General features: G+C 34.8%; 1 protein-coding gene and 1 long non-coding RNA gene across 2 annotated transcripts in view; both read left to right on the top strand.

The window, feature by feature from the left end:
• The window catches only part of LOC147556995 (uncharacterized), a 29,080-nt gene extending 15,935 nt beyond the window's left edge, over positions 1–13,145 (top strand). The window contains exons 14-25 of the mRNA XM_086658034.1: positions 81–1,798; positions 1,977–4,761; positions 4,894–4,942; positions 5,591–5,642; positions 6,275–6,599; positions 7,116–7,195; positions 7,297–8,016; positions 8,124–8,183; positions 10,874–10,910; positions 11,606–11,793; positions 12,293–12,346; positions 12,440–13,145. Of these exons, the coding sequence (XP_086514160.1) occupies positions 8,011–8,016; positions 8,124–8,183; positions 10,874–10,910; positions 11,606–11,793; positions 12,293–12,316 (315 nt within the window). The 5' untranslated portion in view covers positions 81–1,798; positions 1,977–4,761; positions 4,894–4,942; ... (2 more) ...; positions 7,116–7,195; positions 7,297–8,010 and the 3' untranslated portion in view covers positions 12,317–12,346; positions 12,440–13,145. The remainder of the gene's footprint in view (positions 1–80; positions 1,799–1,976; positions 4,762–4,893; positions 4,943–5,590; positions 5,643–6,274; positions 6,600–7,115; positions 7,196–7,296; positions 8,017–8,123; positions 8,184–10,873; positions 10,911–11,605; positions 11,794–12,292; positions 12,347–12,439) is intronic.
• A 6,849-nt stretch (positions 13,146–19,994) lies between these two features.
• LOC147556994 (uncharacterized) lies at positions 19,995–20,510 on the top strand. The gene is made up of 2 exons (XR_015233735.1): positions 19,995–20,197; positions 20,323–20,510. It is a non-coding gene; the product is annotated as an uncharacterized LOC147556994 (long non-coding RNA).

The following is a 20,510-nucleotide window of genomic DNA, read 5'->3' as shown; positions in this document are numbered from 1 at the left end:
AGCGAGCTATATTATAAGATTCTTGCTATATCTTGTAATTACCTAACATGTGATGAACTCCTTTTTGGTTTTGTTTCCAGGTTGACAGGTGTTATAGGGACACATTAATTTGTTTTCTTAGAAGAGATTTTGTTGTCTGAGGTCCAAGCCAGTTTGATTCTAGGGTTTAGTTCTTTTCAATTACGAAGAGGTTTCTTCTAATGGAAGCAGGTTTTCTCCCTCACTCTCTCTTTGCTTTTTCAGTTTTTGTACTTGTGAGAGATGTGTCGTAGAAGCATGAAAAGTTCATTTCTATTTTTCACAGGGATGTGAGAATTGTGCTTATTCTAGGGAGACATTACATTGTTTGTGAAATGCAGGGTGAAAGCTGATCTCTATTGTCCTATTAAATAATGAATCTAGTTGATACTATTTCAGGAGCCTACAATACTAAAAAGTACTGGCGTCCCAATGGTGATACTAGGTTATTTTATTTTTGAAAGGGGGTTATCTAATTGAACTTTTTTCTTTCAGTTTTGTTTCTTTCTTCATATCTTCTTGAAGTGATTGATACTTTGTTTTTTGTTTTTGTTTTGGTTCTTAGCCTGATTCTGAAATGTTAATGTTAAGAGGCGATGGGTTAAAAAGCCATTCTAGTTCGTCTCGTTCTAGGGTGTTTTCAATAGTTATATGTACTCACTTTACTCTATTGGTTAGGAAGACGGGGGTCAACTTTGTCAAGTTAACCATGATTAACGGGAAGCGAAATCAATTTATTTCTGAACTTGCTTCTTTGATTTTTGTTTTTGCTAGAGAAATTATGATTAATGGAGGCCAAATCAATTGATTTTCCAGGGATTTACAACTTGGACCTCCTCAAAGGGTACGCGATCTAGTTTCCTCTAAAGGGAGTTTTCCTGATTTACTTAATTACATAAGTATTCTCTTAATTGCTGCTATGAGTTGTTAACACCTCATTACCTATCCAAATATTCTTCAAGAATCTCCAATATTCAAAAATGTGGTCCCCGTTTTGCCTATATGCGCGAATACTCTACTGAATTTTGAAACATTGTTTCATGTCCATCTGGCAACAATACGATATTAAATTTCCTTCACAATTTCTAATATGCTCTATTAAGAACCTTGCTCTATCTTACGAGTTATGACTCGCTAACATGTGAATTCCTCCTTTGTGTTTGTTGGTTTCAAGGACGACCGGCGTTTTGAGTCGACTTCAATTACATCTCTTTGAGTGGATTCGCCTTAGAGAGGATTTGTCTGTTGAATTTTGTTAGGATTTGCCTCTATGATTCTGTCCTTTATAATCACCAATGAGTTGTTTATCTTTGAAGGGTGGTTCTCGTCTTTTAACTTTCTTCTTTGATTTTTAACCATGTTAGGTGGAGTAATTATTGAAGAATGCAAAGTCCATCTGTTTTTTGCCAGGGATGTGAGAACTTGTCTTTCTCCAGGGAGGCATTACCTTGTTTTGTGAATTGAGGGGGGTTTTCCTATCTTTTGTTGTTGTATAGTTTTCTTCCTTATTTGTGGTTTATGAAGGTGTTAGTTACGCAAATATAGAAACGGTGAAACCAGTGAATTCATTCTATTTGAGAACTGGGTTCTTTTGTTTTCTGTTAACTGAGTCTTTTTCATTGAACTTTCCTCTTTCGGTTTATTCATTAGGTGGTCTCTTGAATTGACAGAAATAATTTACTTTCGTTCTTTTTATCAGGGATCTTCGTGATGGAATGGTTAGTCCTATTCTGCCATAGTCTATTGGTTTGCTAGGAAGGTCAACATTGTCAAGTTATATGTAAGAAGGGGGCTTTTGAACTTGCTTCTTTGATTTTTTATCCATGTTGGAGAAGTTTTAGTTAACACATGCCATATCACTTGACGTCTCCAGGGATATGCAACGAGAAACAATCTGGTTTCCTCTCATGGGTATCTTTTCAAATGAAAATAACTTCCGTTTCCATTTTATTTTTCAGGGTCTGTGGCGGAACATTTGTTCATATTCTACATGTATTTTCATGGGAAGACGGTGGCTTATTGTAAAACCTTCCTTTGTTCTTTATCTTTGTGATCGGTTTTTCGGTAGTTCAATTGTTCTTTGCCAGTATTTATTGTTTGGTAGGTGGACTGGGTTCAACTACGATGGGGTCTCTCGTAACTTGCTTCCTTAACTTCTTTTTTTCTTAAATTATTTTTTTGAGAATTCGACCACGATATACGTTAGTCGTTACAAGACATTGATACATCATGAAGATGTGATAAACACGATAACCGCCAAGTTAAACCATTAATGACAGAGGTTTAAAGCCCAACAACATGTATACCAGACTTAGCCATCAAGGTTCAGAGGATCATTTCTTCCCGGTTGCTAAAGTCATTTGGAATTCTGTGATTCCTCCTAGAGTTAGTTTTGGGGTTTGGGCTGCTGTGCCGGGCAAAATTCCAACCCTCAATAACCTCAGGAGACATGGGATGATCTTGCCTAGTAGATGTATCTGTTGCAAGGAGCAGGAGGAGTCGTCTGATCACTTGTTCATCCATTATAAGGAGGCAACCAATCTCTGGTTATTTTTCCTAAATCAAGCTGAGATTCATGTATGTTTGCCTTCCTCTCTGCACATGCTGTTGGAGCAATGGAGCAATTTGGCCACTAAGGGTATCAAGAAAGAGTTGTGCAATCTTATTCCTAATGCAATTGTATGGTCTGTTTGGAAGTTTAGGAACTCCTGCACCTTTAAGGAGTCTGCTAGGCCCACTAGGATTGAAATCGAAGATGTTCTAGGACTTTTGTTTCACTGGTCTAGGACCATGCCTTGGGTTAGCAGTTTCACTTGTTTGGATTTCATACTGAATTCGAAGGAGATTGTGTCGTAACTTGTTCCCTCACAATCTTTTTCCAATTCCTTTGTATTCTTTTTCTCTCAATAAAGATTTATTGAGACTGTTGAAAGAAAAAACCCAACAACATGAAAGAGGCCTAAAGCCCGACAAATTTATTACATTATTATACCCTTACTAACCCAAGTTCTATAAACCATAGACTCCACCTCCTCTGGGAATCGAACCTGGGACCTCCAGGGTTTTGGAGTTTATGTCAAGACTTTCAACCACTTGGGCAAGCAAGTGTCGACTCTTTAATTTCTATTCGCGTTAGAGTAATAATAATTGAAGCATGCGAAATTCTTATGTTTTTTCCAGGGTCTTTGAATTGGACTTACTCTAAGGAGTTGTAATTCGGTTTGCTCTCAAGGGGTTTTCCTGGTTTCAATATATTTCATAAAACCTTCGGATATTGTTGGCTAATCCTTCTTCATCAAGGTTTACCTATTTAGAGTGTGCAAAAATTCGTTTGGTTTTCCTAGGATCTTCGAATTGGATGTTCGAAGATAAGATAATATTAGCCTTTTTCACTTTGCTACAATAATAGAGATTAAAGTGTTTAAGAAATAAGAACTATAAATATTGTTACTTCATGTGTTGCATAAACTTAGATGATGCTTGTAAGTTCTATTCTTTCTATAGATGCGTTCGCCTTGAGGCAAAAACATGCTGCTTCGCCTTTAGGCGCGTAGTGTACTCTACCAAATTTTGAATCATTGTTCTCATGTATCAGGCTACAATACACCATTAATCTCCCTTCACAGTTTCTAATATGCGCTATTAAAAATGTTGTTGTATCTTATGAGTTATGACTCGCTATCGTGTGATTTCATACTTTGTGATTGTTGGTTTAAAGGATGACTGGTGTCTTGAGTCGACTTTAATTATATTTCCTAGAGAGGATTTCCCTGTTGAATTTCTTAGGAATGCCTATATGATTTTGTCCTTTATAATCATTACCAATTAGTTGTTTATTTATTTTTATTTTTTTTGAGAAATCGACTACGATTTGCGTTAGTCGCTACAAGGCATTGATACATCGTTAAGATGTGATAAGCACGATAACCGCCTATGTTAAACCGATAATTACAACATCTACTTTATTTAGTGCCTAAATTACTTGGGATAAATCTTGGTGATAAACTGCTTCCACTGAGACTCGATCCCAAGACCTCATGGACTTAAGAGGGATGTCCTACTACACCGAAGGGTGGTGGACAATTGGTTGTTTATCTTGGAAGGGGGTTCCAGTCTTTTAACTTTCTTCTTTGATTTTTTAACCAGGTTGGTGGAGTAATTATTGAAGCATGGAAAGTCCATCCGTTTTTTGCCCAGGAATTTGAAAACTGGTCTTTCTCTAGGGAGGCATTATCTTGTTTTGTGAATTGAGGGGGTTTTTCCTATCTGATGTCGTTCTATAGAGTCTTCTTCCTTACTGGTGGTTTATGAAGGTGTTAGTTATGCAAATGTAGAAAAGGTAAAACCAGTGAATACATTTTGAGGAATCTGCCGGACCTCTCATGTTGTAGTAGTGTTCTATTTTTTTTTTTTTTGAAAATTATGTTGAATATATAAAAAGAAAAATAGGAACTGTACGTAGTGGTGTTCTATTTGAAAACTGTGTTCTTATGTCTTCTCATGAACTGGTTCTTTTTCATTGAACTTTCTTCTTTCAGTTTCTTCATTAGGTGGTTTACTTGAATTGACGGACATTATTTATTTCGTTCTCTTTATGAGGGATCTTCGTGATGGAATGGTTAGTCCTGTTGCTAAGAAGATTGTGGTCAACATTGTCAAGTTAACTGCGAGAAGGGGGCTTCCGAACTTGCTCCTTTGATTTTGTTGGAGAAGTTACCATTAACACGCATGCCATATTTTCAGGTATCAGTGACATTTAAAAATCTGGTTCGTGTTCCTCTTATGCTAGGAGAAACACTATCATTTAACTATAGAAGCATGAATGCATGATAGTTTTCATTCCAGGGAGACATTACATTGTTTTGTGAAATGCAGGGTTTTTCCGTCCTGTAGAAGTCTTCATAGCTATTGCTACTTTATGAAGGTTGGTTATGTAAACGTAGAAACAAGGAATCTACTTAATACTTTTTCAGGAGCCTACAATACTCAAAAGTACTCTTGTGTCCCAATCATGATCCACTTGAGGGCCATGTTCTTTTTATTTGTGAAAAGGGGGTTATCTAATTAAACTTCTTTCGGTTTCTTTTCTTTCTTCTTATTTGTCGTTGTTCTCTTCTGGGACATCTTTGTGATGGGACGACTAGTCTTATTCTGCCATGTTAATATTAGAGAGGCGATGGGTTAGAAAGTTATTCTAGTATGTTTCATTTTAGGGTGTTTTTAATAGTTATAAGTACTCATAGAGCCTGGTGTTCCTCATTAGAGCCATTCGAATTTGCCTCTGATCCTTTTCAAGCACTGATGCGTCCATCTTAGGAAGCGGGTGTTCTAGTTCTTAACTTAATTCTTTGATTTTTATCCATGTTAAAGGATTAATAATTAGAGCAAGTGAAATTCGTTTGATTTTCGCAGTGATCTATAGAATGGTCTTACTCCAAGAGATGTTATTTGGCTATCTACCGGGGGGTTTTCCTATTTTGCATCAGTTCCTTAATGTTCATTCTGTCACTTTTCGTTTATAACTCTGTATGAGGGTGTACCTCTAACATCAAATGTATTTAATACGTTTCAGGAGTATCCCATACCCAAAGACCGGCTTTCCATGCGTTTCTTATGTGCCCGGGGTAAACATTACATTGTTAAATTTATTTTTTAGTTTCTAGCTTGTTACATTGTGAAAATCTCGCTCTATCTTTTCATTGTCTAACATGTGATGAACTGATTTTTATCCGTTTCGAGGACTGGTGTTATAGGGAGACGTTTATTTGATTTCTCATAAGGGATTTTCCTGTCTAAGGTCTAAGCCCATTTGCCTCTGAAGTTTCGTCCCTTTCTACTTCTAATGAGCTCTTTATATTGGGAGGGGGTCTTCCGCTCTTTGCTTTTTCAATTTTTATACTCGGTAGAGGTGTGTTTGTAAAAGCATGAAAAGTTAATTTATTTTTTGGCAGGGATGATAGGATTGGACTTATTCCACGAAGAGATTACATTGTTTTGTGAAATGCCCTATCCTCTATCGTCCTATAGAAGTCTTCTTCCTTATTGTTCCTTTATGAAGTTGCTAGTTATGTTTATATAGAAAAATGTATCCATTCAATACATTTTCAGGAGCCACAATACTCAAAAGTACTCTCGCGCCCCAATGGTGATATTCATTTATTTGAGGGCCAGGTCCTTTTTTTTGTGAGAAGGGGGTTATCTTATTGAACTTTCTTCTTGAATTGATGTACACATTTGTTTTTGTTCTCTTTCTCAGGCATCTCTGTGATGGGACGGGTAATTGTATTCTACCTTGTTAATGTATGAGAAGCAATGGGTTAAAAAGGTGTTCTATTTCGTTTCGTTTTAGGGTGTTTTCAATAGTTATGAGTACTCATTTGATTTATTGGTTTGGTAGAATGATTAGGGTCAGCTTTGTCAAGTTAACTTCCCGTCGCTTCTTTGATTTTTGTCTTTGTTAGAGAAACTATAATTAACTGAAGCAAAATCAATTCTCGTTTTTCAGGGATTTGCTACTTGGACCAACTCCAAGGAGAGGCTATCCAAATATTATCTGGTTACATTAGCACTCTCTGTACGAGGTTACCTATCCAAATATTTTCAAGAATCTGCGATATTTAAAACTCTTGTTCCGTCTTTCGCTTATGGTTTTCTTGTTAAGTTGGTTGTTTCAATGGAAGTTATCTTCCAGTGGGGGATATTTGTTCCATACTTCCTGTACTATGACAGTGCCATTCCACTGTTTTTCTTTCGACTAATCTAGGGTTTCGTAGATAATATGGTTTTATTGTTTTTGGTTCGCGTTTCGAACATCTAGATTTGATTCTTCAATCGTTTCTCTGATTAGCATAGTATAACATGGGTTGGATTTTGACATTTTCATTCTTGATCAGTTGATTGCTTCTGCAAATTCGGTAGATATTCAATTAGGGAATTTTCGATTGCTTCTGCAACTACAAATAGTTGTCAAGTTTGTATTTGATATTGAAGGGGTTATTAGTTCATCGATAATTACTTTTTAATGACTTTAGAAAATGAATTTTCTCTAGCAATTTGTTTCCTAACATGTCGCTTAAGCCTTTCTTTATTGTTTGTAGTCCAGGACGATGCTGGTGTATTGTGGACTTAATTTATCTTCTTAAAAGGGGTTCCCGTCTCAAGTTTAATGAGGATGAAGGTAGTGGTTTTTCTGTCTTTGTAGTTGCTTATTTATATTTGGTGTGCATGTCTTGGACTTCATCGTAGTCGTAGCTTTATATGGTTTGGATATATGTGCAGAAGTCTGGCTTCTCTGAAGCGGGTTTTCAATTTCAAGTTGATTATTTAGAGGGGTTAATTCTTGCGAAGGCTTCTTTCTGGTCCAATCGTTGACCAATTGGGATTTCTTCACTTATCGTCGGAACAGCATTATGGGGTGTTGGCAATTAAAAGTCAGATAATCTACTGGTGGAAACTAGTAACACTTGAACTCTTGAATATGGTTTTCTTGTTAAGTTGGTTGTTTCAATGGAAGTTATCTTCCAGTGGGGGATATCTGTTCCATACTTCCTGTACTATGACAGTGCCATTCCACTGTTTTTCTTTCGACTAATCTAGGGTTTCGTAGATAATATGGTTTCGAACATCTAGATTTGATTCTTCAATCGTTTCTCTGATTAGCGTAGTATAACATGGGTTGGATTTTGACATTTTCATTCTTGATCAGTTGATTGCTTCTGCAAATTCGGTAGATATTCAATTAGGGAATTTTCGATTGCTTCTGCAACTACAAATAGTTGTCAAGTTTGTATTTGATATTGAAGGGGTTATTAGTTCATCGATAATTACTTTTTAATGACTTAAGAAAATGAATATGATGCCGAAAACAGTTTATTGGTTCAATTGCTCTTCAAAGGGGAAGCATAGGTTCATATTCTTCCAATTAAGCCCCAGGTGTGGCTTCTAGGGAAGCTTTCGGCGAACTGTAGGATCATCTGTGTCGATGTATCAGAAATGTCGGTATAGAAACTTAAACTTTATCTAGTTTTTCAGTTACTCTATCTGAAATCTGTTGTTCATTGGGTGTTTCTTAACAGAAGCTTAGGTATCCGTTCGTGGTGTAACAGGTACGGCTGCTTCTGCGTAACTTCAGGATATCTTGGTCATCTGGATATTTCAACCAGGAGGTAAAATTTGAGGATGTCTTTGAAGTGATTGTTGTTTCTCTAATCAGTAGCACAGTTCTTGGAACTAAAAACGCAAATGTTTACGTGCAGGGAGTCTAGCATATGCAATGCATTACAGGTTTTCCTAGTTTATTGTTAATACAGAAACATGCAATATAACTTGTTTCACAATCTTCTACAGGGAAGTCAGTGTCTTTGTTACGCCGAATAATGGGCTTTGTTCATTCGTCTAACGGGGATTGTCTAGTTTAGTGCCTTCCTGTCAGTTCGTAGTGGGATCTTTGTAAATGAAAAATTGGTAGCTTTTGTTCTCGATTTCTTGCTAAGTTGTCTTTCTGGTGGAATATTTATTCCTATTCATCCTGCATTCCAATGGGGAAGGCGTTGGTTTTTTATATGCCTTCCTACGGTATTTATAATTGTGGTCGGGTCTTTTTAGCTTGTCAATTGTGAGCTGTTGTTGCTGATGTATTTGAAGGAGTGTCTCTTATTAACTTTTATCCTTGTTAGAGGAATAATAATTTAGTCATGCAAAATTCATTTGTTTTCCCCTGGGATTTTTGAATTGGCTTACTCAAAGAACACGTGATTTGGTTTGCTCTCAAGTGTAGATTGGAAAGAACTCTTCCCTGTCGTTTTTATCCTTCTAAAGGAGGGTTTGCCGCTTTATCTCGGTAACGTTTAATTTATTTAATACTTTCAGGAATATGAGTTGACGATGTAATCTTTAGCGTCTAGTCTGCTCTCTTCATTGTACTATACCACCTTTTTTCATATATTAATTCAGTCTTTTCAAAAAAAATGTACTAGTTAACTTAAGAAAATAAAACAGTGAATCTACTATAGTACCTAAGTATCGGTATTCTTGTTTCAAGTAGTGTTCTATTTGAGGACTGGGTTCTTTTGTTTTTTGTGAAGGGGGTTTTCTGATTGAACTTACCTCTTTCAGTTTCTTATTTTTTCTTCATGAGGTCTTCTTCAATTGAAAGACATAATTCATGTTCTTTCTCCTTCTCAGGGATCTTCGTGATAGGATGGTCAGTCCTATTCTTCCATAATTTATTGGTTTGCTAGGACAATTGTGGTCATCTTCGTCAAGTTAACTGTGTGAAGAGGCTTCTGAACTGCTAGTTTCTTTGATTGTTATCCTCGGTGGAAAGTTATAATTAAAGCATGCAAAAATCAATTGATGTCCCCAGAGATTTGCAACTAGACGCCATCTAGTTTCTATTTTAGGGGGTTTTCCTGATTTATATTGTTATATGAAAGTCTTCTCTGAGGGTGTTATTACCTATGCATAAATTGAGGAATTTGCTCTAATGCCCATTTGCTAACATTTTTTGAGGACCATTTAATTAATTGCGGCTATTTTAGAACAACTGAGGTTTACTTGACAGAGGGAAGTTGGTTTATCTCAAGCTTCGTTCAGGTTTTGTTGCCCCAGTTTCATTTCGGTATACTTCAGAACTTTTTTGTGCTGTAGTTGTTAGGTGTCTTTTCTTTATGTGTCTTGGACTTGCTTCATCATGGTCGATTGTCTTGTAGGGTTTTTCTATTTGAAGCTGATTATGTAGAGTGGTATTTGTTTCTTGTGTAGGTTTTTATCACGTTCGAATGTTGACCAAATAGGTAGTCCTTCAAGTTTCATACAGGGATAACGTTACGGAGTGTTAGTTTCTAAAATTTGGATGATCTTTTGATGTAGAAAAGGGTGACATTTGAACTCCCACTCTAAAATCTACTTTGTTTTGTTGATTGGCTGTGTTAATATTGTCTCTTCAGTTTCTCTTTTCTTCCGCTTCGTTTGGTTACATTTCCACATTTCGAGGGGGATAAATTAATCTTGATTTCTTAGTTGTATTACTTATCTACAGATGATAGGATCTACTCTGAGAAGCGATCTGATTGTTAAGGAGGTTTTATATCCTATCTTGGTTCTTTAGTTCATAGGTTCTCTATTTGACTATTGAGTACATGCAATTTTTTTCTCCTTATTCCAGGGGCTCAGTTGGAGGTTTTAGCACTCCGTACCTGCTCGCAACAGTTCAGGAAACAGTTACGTTTTGATTGACCCCTAAAAACTTAACCCTTTTGTAGTTTCACGTAGTTTCACTTTTGGTCTTCCTCTGAACCTCCCTTCCTCATTTTCCCATGGTAATTGAGATTTAACCCTTGAAGAACTGGTGTGGTACTTCTTTTCGAGGGAGATTTCTGTCTTTGTTCCGTGGCAGTATGTTTTTGTGTTTAGGTTATGTTTGTTCTGACGACTACAAGATCTAGTTGGATATAACGATGCTATTTGCATGATTTTGCTGGTCGAAATTCTGATGATCGCTGGCATTCGGTATACTAGGAGTTGGATCTAAGCTGAGCCTTTTAATCTCAAGGGGGTTTTCTACTTCTTGCTCTGCCGAAAGTTTAGTTTACAATGCGTCCGATTTTCCCGCCGTGTTTAAAATTCCTTGACCTTTTTAGATTTGGCGCCTTTTGTAGTATCGAAGCGCTCTCCTGTCAAAAAGTTTTGTGTTCGAATTTCTTCCTTAAATTGGTGTGGAACTTATGCTTTCTTTGGTTTTCTATCCTACAGGTTAATTGAATTTCTTGTACTGCCGCAAAGAGGATCTTTCTAGATTTGCTTTCGGTATCGTGGAATTAGGTTGACATAGTTTCATGGTTTCTTCTTGAAGCAGGTTTACTACACCCAACATATAGAAGTTTCTTATTTTTGTAAGACGATATCTTTACGGCATTTCATTTGTGATTGCCTTCAAATATTTGAGGAAATTTCAGTGGAAGTTTGCTATCCAGCACTCGTCTTGATCTTCCATTTTCTAGGACTATGCATTTCACTGAAAAATCACTTGGTCTTTCTGAGGATGTCCTTATTTTGAATTGTTTGTGTAGCGGTTTGGTAATTCTCACTTCATTTTTAGGGTTTGCATTACAGTAGTTGCTGCTGTCCATACTTAACCAACTGAAGTGATTGTTCTTACTGCATTCTTTGCTTTCCAGAGGATTTTAGTTGGAGATTTAAGTTTTAACTTGCTTCCTCTTTTATTTTATCTTTGTTTGTCTTTTAAAGGTGCTAGAGGGGTTTTTGTTTCTTGTGGATGAGGTTCCTTCGGGTTGATAAGGGCCCGTTTGACCTAGTACTGTAATACAACTTATTTGCTCAGAAATTCTTTTTCATCTTATCCGAGACCTACGCTATTTGTCGAATGGTCCTTGCTTTAGATGTACTTCGCTGCCATTGCAAGGGAATGCTTCATGGTGGTTAATATTTTTGTGTACTGCGTACCATCACTTGTAGTTACGCTGCTACGTTTATCTCGTGCTATTTATCTGGCTCCATCTGTGCTTCTTCTCTGGATCAGTTAGTTTTCTCTGTTTTCAGTGGTTACTTTATACTGTCAGTGGTGCAGGTCATACACCAATGGAGCAGGATCAGACAAAAAAACATAAGAAGGATATGTGGAAGCTCATTCCAAGTGCAATAGTATGGTCTGTTTGGAAGTTCGGAAATAACAGGACATTCAAAGAGTGTAATGAGAATAGCTTGCTAGAGGTCGAGGACATTCAAAGCCTCCTATTTGGATTTTATTTTGAACTGGTATGAGCTAATGAAGTAACATATAAACTTCCTAGTAACATGTAAACTTCCTAGCCAATTCCCAAGTTTTTGTACAGACCTTCTTTTTAATTATTAATTCAAATCTTAAAAAAAAAAAAAAAAAAAATGAGCCTCAGCTGTGTGGTTTCCGACGACGCTTTTGTGGAAAACAGTAAGATCACTATGTTGATGTCAGATATGTATGGCTCTTTTTGCATAACTTTGTGGCATTCTGGTCATTCTAAGGTTTATTGTGTTTTTGATATCTTTATTATGCCTCACAACTCTACATTGTGATTTAAGGATCTTGCTTTATCTTTTCATTCCTTAACATGTGATGAACTCCATTTTTTGCCTGGTGTTATGAGGAGACGTTAATTTGTCTTATAAGAATATATTTTCCTGTCTGAGGTCCAAGTCAATTTGCCTCTAAACAACTCTCTTGTTCTACATATCTTCTCGAATTGATGAACTTTTTTTTTTTTGTTCTTTTTCTCAGGCATTTTTGCGACGGGGCGACTAGTCTTATTCGGGCCATGTTAAAGTTAGAGAGGTGATGGGTTAAAGTACTCATTTGATTATTTGATTTTCATTCTTGTGAGAAAAAACTATAATTAACGAAAGCAAATCAACTGATGTTTTCCAGAGGTTTATTCGGAGCTTCATAACCGTGAAGCATATGGACCGGTCTCACTTACAAGATGATGCACTTCTATTTTGACAGTTTTCAGTATCTTCTGTAATTTTACAGCCTGCTTCAAACACAGGTGAATAACCAATTGGCGGTAGGTCACAGATTTCCGGTTTACCCCTGAAAGCGTCAATGACATCTTCTCTGAGTTCTCCATTATTTGGTTGTGGGATTGGTCATGTGGGTAGTTCTTGTGTTGGTTGATAAATAATCCCCAAATTTTTGATAATCTCGGTTCCTTAATCAAGATTGACAGTCTACGTCATATTAAACCCTGTGATTGCTTATGGGTCCACAGTCCACTCATGTTCAGTTGTCACACACCCTGTATGAAACTTGATCGAAAAATCATCCCCATTTACCAGATTCAACGGAAAAGGTTGATTACTTCTCTCCCTCTAATGGACAAAATCTCTCGGCGCGTTTCTTTTCCTTCTTCGGTACTGAAGGTTTTCGTTACAACCTCCATTATGACCTTAATTTGGAATTTCCATAGGAGTTTCATTATTCTTTGAGTAACAGTTTTAGGGATTTTCTTATTTGTCGTTGTTAATTCGTTCTAAACCTGATTCTGATCATGTTATTGGAAGACAAAGCTACTATAATATGGAAATTTGGAAACTATCTATCCTTATACATAGAAGTCTCATTTTGTGTTTTAGGCAAGGAATTTATAGAGAAAACTTGGAAAACCCCAATAACAATTAAGGGTAGTTTTTCCACTATAATTCAGTTATGAGAAGTCCAGGAAGAAAATGAAAGAAGAAAGAAAAAACAGAGGCAAGAAGCTTCATGTAGCAAACAAGGTGAAAATATTTTACTTCTTCTCATTCTTGAATTTCTTCGGTTCTCTAATGTCGGGGATGCTACCAATGCGGGAAAGGGGAAACAAGTCTATAGGGATTTTGAGTTAGGACCTCAACCAAATGGGTTAATGTATTCTTAGGGTATCGATTTGATCTAATTAGGTTTGCAATTGTCTCTTGATGCAGGAAGGTGGGGAGATTATCCATTGCTCAAATGCTGATCGTGAGTTTACAAGAACAAGAAGTTCTTCCCTCTTCTTCGACCAAAAAAAAATTAAGGGCATCAGGGACGCCTTGCCAAACGTCAGGTAATTGTTCTATCTTTCTTTTTCTTAATGTTTGGTGTTTCTAATAAGCTGGTTTTGTGTTACTTCTTAGAGTATCAGTTTTGCCTTCAATAGAAAATTAGTTATTGATAGTCTAAGCATGAGATTTACTTTGGATGGTTTGTTGGCCTTGAATAATTTATGTTGAAATTCACCATTAGTGTTCAATAAGACGATTGCTTGCATGGCATTTTCTCGTGTCTAAATGTGGGTAGATGGAAATAGGAAAAATTACTAGTAAAGGAAGTGTTAAGTTGCTTGAAGTAATGGTTGTTCCAATGCCTAACTGGACACTGAGAACTGGTTTAGGTTAATATATGATAGAGTAGATCACATTATTTGAATCAATTAGACATTGAATTTTTGTGAAAGATGCGAAGGTAAATGAGTAAGACAGACGAGCTCATAGATCAGTCAGGATCTCTAAGAACCCAATCTTTGGTGTATTGTAAGGAGGAAATATACATTTTACTTTTGTATCATCAATTAATTTGAGTACGGGACATTTCGTTATGAAGTATTAAAACATTAGGCAGGTAGAAAGCCATATATATTATTTGACCTGTTTGGCACCAATATGATCTGTGTTCTTGAAATAGTACGAGCAGATCCCGCTGCCTGTATGTGCGTGTTTGTGTGTGTGTCAGCTTGTCCGAGCCAATAGCCAATATTATTGTGACATTGCGCGATAAATTATGCAGGTATAAGAACTTTTATAACCAACACCAATGAGGAAATTGAACAGATGTACTTACTTATTTACGTAATAACATGGGGTGATAAATTCCGAACTGATTCATAGGTTCCCTTAGTTGGATCCGAAGAAGCCTCAAAGACCACTAGGCTCCAACTTAAACGGTTTTCAGACAATACAAATAAATAATAAGATATTACACACTAAATGAACAATAGAGAAGAACTATTTATGATTTTCTCATCAATCACTACAGTTTGATTTGTTCATTGAGTATGTAATATGATCTCCGCCACGAATAATTTGATGTGTCAAGTCTCCGGGTATTAAAAATTACTACAATATTTTGAACATTACTGTGATTCATATCTTTCTGTTTATCTATATAATACGTTTTCATATTTGGAAGCATACATTTCAGTTAAATTTGAAGGGTAAAATACATGTATCAATACTACCCAAAAGCGCAAAATACATGTATCAATACAAAAGTGCACCACATCCGCACTATATATGTCCATGGTTTAAGTAGGGAAAGATTAAAAGAACTGTTTCTTGACATTATGGCAGACTAATCAACGATAATCAAGAAGTTCGAATATCTGTGCATTTTCTTAAGGACATTAGTACATAGACAATCTAAATTTGGTTTTCCTAACAAATAGAATATTGTAATAATGGGGAGATGGGTGAAAGGCCCAGTATAAAAAATACATTGGGTTTAGTGCCCAAATTTAATTACAAATAGGCAATAAATCCATTTCCCTTAATCCATGTTTATCCTCGTGCAAATACACAAATTCATCAATAATGTGTTGATTGTTTAGTGAAGTTGTAGATATGTGTAGGAATAGATTTATTTTTTACGTAATATAAATTAAGTTGCATGAAATTAAACAGTAAAAGGCGTAGGGTTATTTACATTTTTTCTAATACATTGTGATGCAAAAATGATTTGTTTGTATTGGGCTTATGATGTTATTAAGACCCAAAATTTCTATAGCAAACAAGTTTGGTTTTTTTTTAACCAGCTTTCTAGCCTATGTTTCTAGATTGTATGCGTGCACAGTTTTACTCGAATATCTTTTGAATTATCTACTTAATTGTAAATAATAACTATGTTTAACCATCCCATTTACATGTTTCTCCTGCTCGAGTGGATCTCCAAATTTATGTTCATCTTTTGAGTCGTTATTGGCTTTAGTCATTTTCTTTTTATTTAACTTCATTCTCTCTCATTTACTAATACTCTTGAATTTCTTATGTTCTCTAATGTCAAGGATGCTACCAAGGCTGGAAAGGAGAAACGAGTTTGTAGGAATTTCGAGTTAGGACTTCAACCAAATAGGTAATGTATTCTTAGGGTATCGATCTGATCTAGTTAGGTTTTCAGTTGTCTTTTGATGCAGTAAGGTGGTGAGATTATCAATTGCTCAAATACTGATTGTCATTTTACAAGAACAATAAGTTCTTGCCTCTTGTTCTTTGACCAAAAAGGATTAAGGCTACCAGGAGACGCCTTGCCAAAGGTCAGGTAATTGTTCTATCTTTCTTTTTCTTAATGTGTGGTGTTTCTAATAATAAGCTGGTTTTGTTTTACTTCTTAGAGTATCAGTTTCGTCTGCAATACATAATTAGTTATTGATAGTCTAATTCTAACATGAGATTCACTTCGGATGCTTTGTTGGCCTTGAATAATTTATCTTGAAATTCACCATTAGTGTTCTATCGGTGATTGCTTCAACGGCTTTGTGTTTTGTCTATGTTTTCAACGTGGGCAGATTGGAGTAGTGGTTCTTCCAATGCCTAACTTGACACTGAGAACTAGTTTAGGTTAATATACGATAGAGGATCACATCATATGAATCAATTAATTATTGAATTTAAGTGAAATATGCCAAGACAAATGAGTAAGACAAGGAGCTCATAGATCAGTCGGGATCTCTAAGAGCCCAAATCCTTTGTGTATTGTAAGGAGGAAATACAATTTACTTTGTTATCTTCAGATTGTTTGAGTACGGTACATATAGTTATGAAGTATTAAAACAATACGCCCGCAGAAAACCATATTACTTGACTTCTTTGGCACCAATATTACCCATGTTTTTGTTTCGGACAGGATATTGATTTGTGCCAAATAAATGCAAAAAAAAAATGATGTGTTTAAGACACAAGTTATGAAAAAAAATGATATGTTAAGCAATATTGTGATTCAGATATTTCCCAGTGGAGGTGGAATCCATGGTTTATTGAAGTTGAGTTATTGAAGGTTGTTTAGATGGTCTTTAGGACACTGTTTTAGATGGCCTTTAGGACACTAGTTTAGATGGGTTTTAGGTCCGGTAGTTTAGAATGTTTAATTTGGCGCGGTTATATCACTTCTTAATGAACAACAGAGAAGAACTATTTATGATTTTCTCATCGATCACTACAAGTTGATTTGTCCATTTAGCATGTACTGTGATCTCCATCTCCGAATAAATTGATGTGATAATTAGTAACTATCCTTAACAAGCCCGTTTAAATGTTTCTCTCGCTCGAGTAATGCTCTACATTTATGTTCATCTTCTTAGTCGTTGCTAGCTTTATTCATTTTCTATTTATAATGTGTTTAGTTGACGGAATCATGAATCTGCGGATTCATCAATTCAAGTAATATTTTTTAAATTGTTTGACAACTAATAAGAATCCTATGATTTATTATTATTTGAGTATTTTTTAACACTTCTTTAAAAAAATATTAAAGAAACATTATTCTCGCAACTCGTTTCATTCGAGAATCCTCCGTTTTCTTCATAATTTTTTTTCCCGAAATTATTTTTTTTGGTAACTGAGATTTCATGAAACTTTCTCTTTCACGAAATTTTTTTTTCTTCCGAAAGCAGATTTTTTTCGAAAATCGTTTTTCTTGGAAAAAACATAATTCGAGAAAAACGGTCTTCATGAAGCAAAAAAGTTTTTAGGAAATTTCAGTTATCGGAAAAATGGTTTTCGCGAAAAAAAAAAGAAATAAAAATATAAGGGGTTTGGACAAAAAATAGTTTTCAAGGAAAAATCTGTTTTCAGGAAAAATAGGATTTTGGAAAAAAAAAATTGGAGAAGAATTGGTTTTCTGAGGAAAAAACTGTTGTCGGAAAAATCGGGTTTGGAGAAAAAACGATTTTATTCGATTTTTTGAAGGAAAAAATGATTTTCGGGAAAGAAAAACTATTTTTGAAGAAAAAAAATGGTTTTCGGGAAAAAACATATTTTAAAAATAATTGTTTTGTAGAAGGAAATATATTTTTGTTGATTTTAAGATTTTAGACTCCTAGGATTCTTGGTAGCCAAATAGACTAAGGGTTGGGTGTGTTTTTGTCCAATATAAATTTTGGAATCAGGAATTCTTAAGATTTTAGAGTCCTAGGATTCTTGGTAGCCAAATAGACTAATGGTGTGTTTGGATGGAAAATCATGAATCCGCGGATTCATGAGTCCTTGGGATTCATGATTCCACGGATTCATGAATCCAAGTAATATTTTTTGGCTTGTTTGGCAACTAAGAATCCTATGATTTATTATTATTTGAGTATTTTTAAACGTCTTTTGAAAAAATATGATTTTTTAAAAACTTAATGATTTTGAAAAAACATAATGATTTTGAAAAAAAATAATGATTTTGTAGAAGAAAATATTTTTTTGTTGATTTTAAGTTTGAAATTTAGGTTCATTAATCCAAAATCCTAGCAAATCCTAGGGGGTAGGGTGGGATTTTGGTCCAATACAAATTTTGGAATTAGAAAATCCTTAGGATTCAAGAGTCCTAGGATTCTTGGTAGCCAAACAGACCAAGAATTCATGATTCCTACCAAATTCCACTTTTGATAGGAATCCTACTTAGGAATCCTGCAACCAAACACACCATAAGGATTTTTTATTCCTATCAAATCTCTCTTTTGATAGGAATCCTACTTATGAATCATGCGACCAAACACACCATTATTTAACTTCATTCTCTCGCATTTACTAATACTCTTACTATCTTTTTTTTTGTGACATCTAATCTTTGAAAACATGATCAGGGAAGAAAAATGAAAATTTCCCGTTTTGTTCTTAGGATCAATCCGCTATTATCATTTTCTCTTATCTATAAACGAGAATTTGGTCTATCTCAGAGGCAATGTTGTCACGAAATCGGTGTGTTGATCTTCATCCATTGAGATTTTTTCTTTCACCAATAAGGGGTTTATAAAATGAAATAGCAGATGAATTAGAGATATTAGAACTGAAATCCTTTTCTTTTATAAAATGGCAGGTGAATTAGAAAGATTAGAACTAAATTCTTTTCTTTTATAAAATGGCAGATGAATTAGAGAGATTAAAACTTAAATCTTTTCTCTTATATGTTTGAGAATGATGTAGGTCTCAGTTTAGTTGAAATAATGATGAAAAAAGAACAAGAAGGTTCTCTTCTGATAACTGTTTGAGAGTAATGGAGGGAGACAAAGAAGAAAATCTTCTTCATTTATATGTTTGAGAGTGATAAAGGTTGTAGTTTTTTTTTAATCGTTCAGCATGTGTTTCGAACCCTTGACCATTAAGGTGGAAGATTATACCTTTTACCAATCCAACCAAGGGTTGTTGGCGGTAGAGGTTGTAGTTTAGTTCTAGTAATGGTGAAAAGAGTTTTTTATGGCATGTGTTTTGGGAAAGAAGCAAAGTTTCCGGGGCAATAAGTTTTGGGTGGAAACAAATTCTTTTTGTAAATGACTTAGTATATAAATGAAAAAAGAAAACCTAAAATCATTTTATCCATCTCCCGACCTTTTCTCTTCCTATTCCCAAATTCCAAATCCTAGATCTAGAGTTGAGCGGCTGAAGAACCCTAAATCCCTAATCTTTTAGTCTTTAAGTTTTAAGCCTATCTTCAAGATTTCATCCTTCAAGTTCAACCCACTTTAACCTTTCGGCTTCAACCCTGATCTTCAACCCTCAAGTCTTCAACCGTTCGATCAACTCGGTAAGATATACTCATCTTCTCTTCTTTTTGTTCGATCTACTCATCTTGAGATCTAAACTCAGTAAGAAATTGTCTTTGGATCTCTATTGTCTTCTTTGTTTATCTTTATTTTAACTTCGAATCTCTATTATCTTTTTTCTGTTTATTTTTATTTTAACTTCTAATCTATATGTTCTTCTCTGTTTCTTGAATTTTAACTTCGAATCTCTTTTTTCTTAGATTCAACTTATTTTCTTCTATGTTTTTGTTGCGATAATCATGACGATACATCATAAGATCTGAAGATCATGATCATGCATCTTCTCATCTACAAATTTGTTGATCTGAAGATTCTGAACTTGGTAAGCACTTACCCTTTTTGTTAATATGTTTAAATCATTATTATTATTATTTTTTGTTTAAATCATCATTGTTATTTTGTTTTTTTTTTTAAGTCATTCTTACTTGATTTTTTTGTTTTTCAGGATACAATTATCTTATGCAACATGCTCTCATTTTTGCTGACTTTCTCGACTTGAATATTAACTTCAACCGTTCGATCAACTCGGTAAGATATACTCATCTTCTCTTCTTTTTGTTCGATCTACTCATCTTGAGATCTAAACTCAGTAAGAAATTGTCTTTGGATCTCTATTGTCTTCTTTGTTTATCTTTATTTTAACTTCGAATCTCTATTATCTTTTTTCTGTTTATTTTTATTTTAACTTCTAATCTATATTTTCTTCTCTGTTTCTTGAATTTTAACTTCGAATCTCTTTTTTCTTAGATTCAACTTATTTTCTTCTATGTTTTTGTTGCGATAATCATGACGATACATCATACGATCTCAAGATCATGATCATGCATCTTCTCATCTACAAATTTGTTGATCTGAAGATTCTGAACTTGGTAAGCACTTACCCTTTTTGTTAATATGTTTAAATCATTATTATTATTATTTTTTGTCTAAATCATCATTGTTATTTTGTTTTTTTTTTTTTAAGTCATTCTTACTTGATTTTTTTGTTTTTCAGGATACAATTATCTTATGCAACATGCTCTCATTTTTGCTGACTTTCTCGATTTGAATATTAACTTTTGTAATTTTCTAATTCATTTAGAGATTAAGTAGTAATCTTATAACTGTAATTATGTAAATTTGATACTTCAAACATAAAATTTTACTTTATCAACATGATTACCTTCATAAAAAAGTCTTTAT

The sequence above is a fragment of the Eschscholzia californica genome, unplaced genomic scaffold (assembly GCF_041429995.1).
Source record: "Eschscholzia californica isolate CP2 unplaced genomic scaffold, dmEscCali1.0.p SCAF_2, whole genome shotgun sequence".
In the NCBI taxonomy this organism is placed as follows: domain Eukaryota; kingdom Viridiplantae; phylum Streptophyta; class Magnoliopsida; order Ranunculales; family Papaveraceae; genus Eschscholzia; species Eschscholzia californica.
This window is presented reverse-complemented; position numbering and strand designations above follow the sequence as displayed.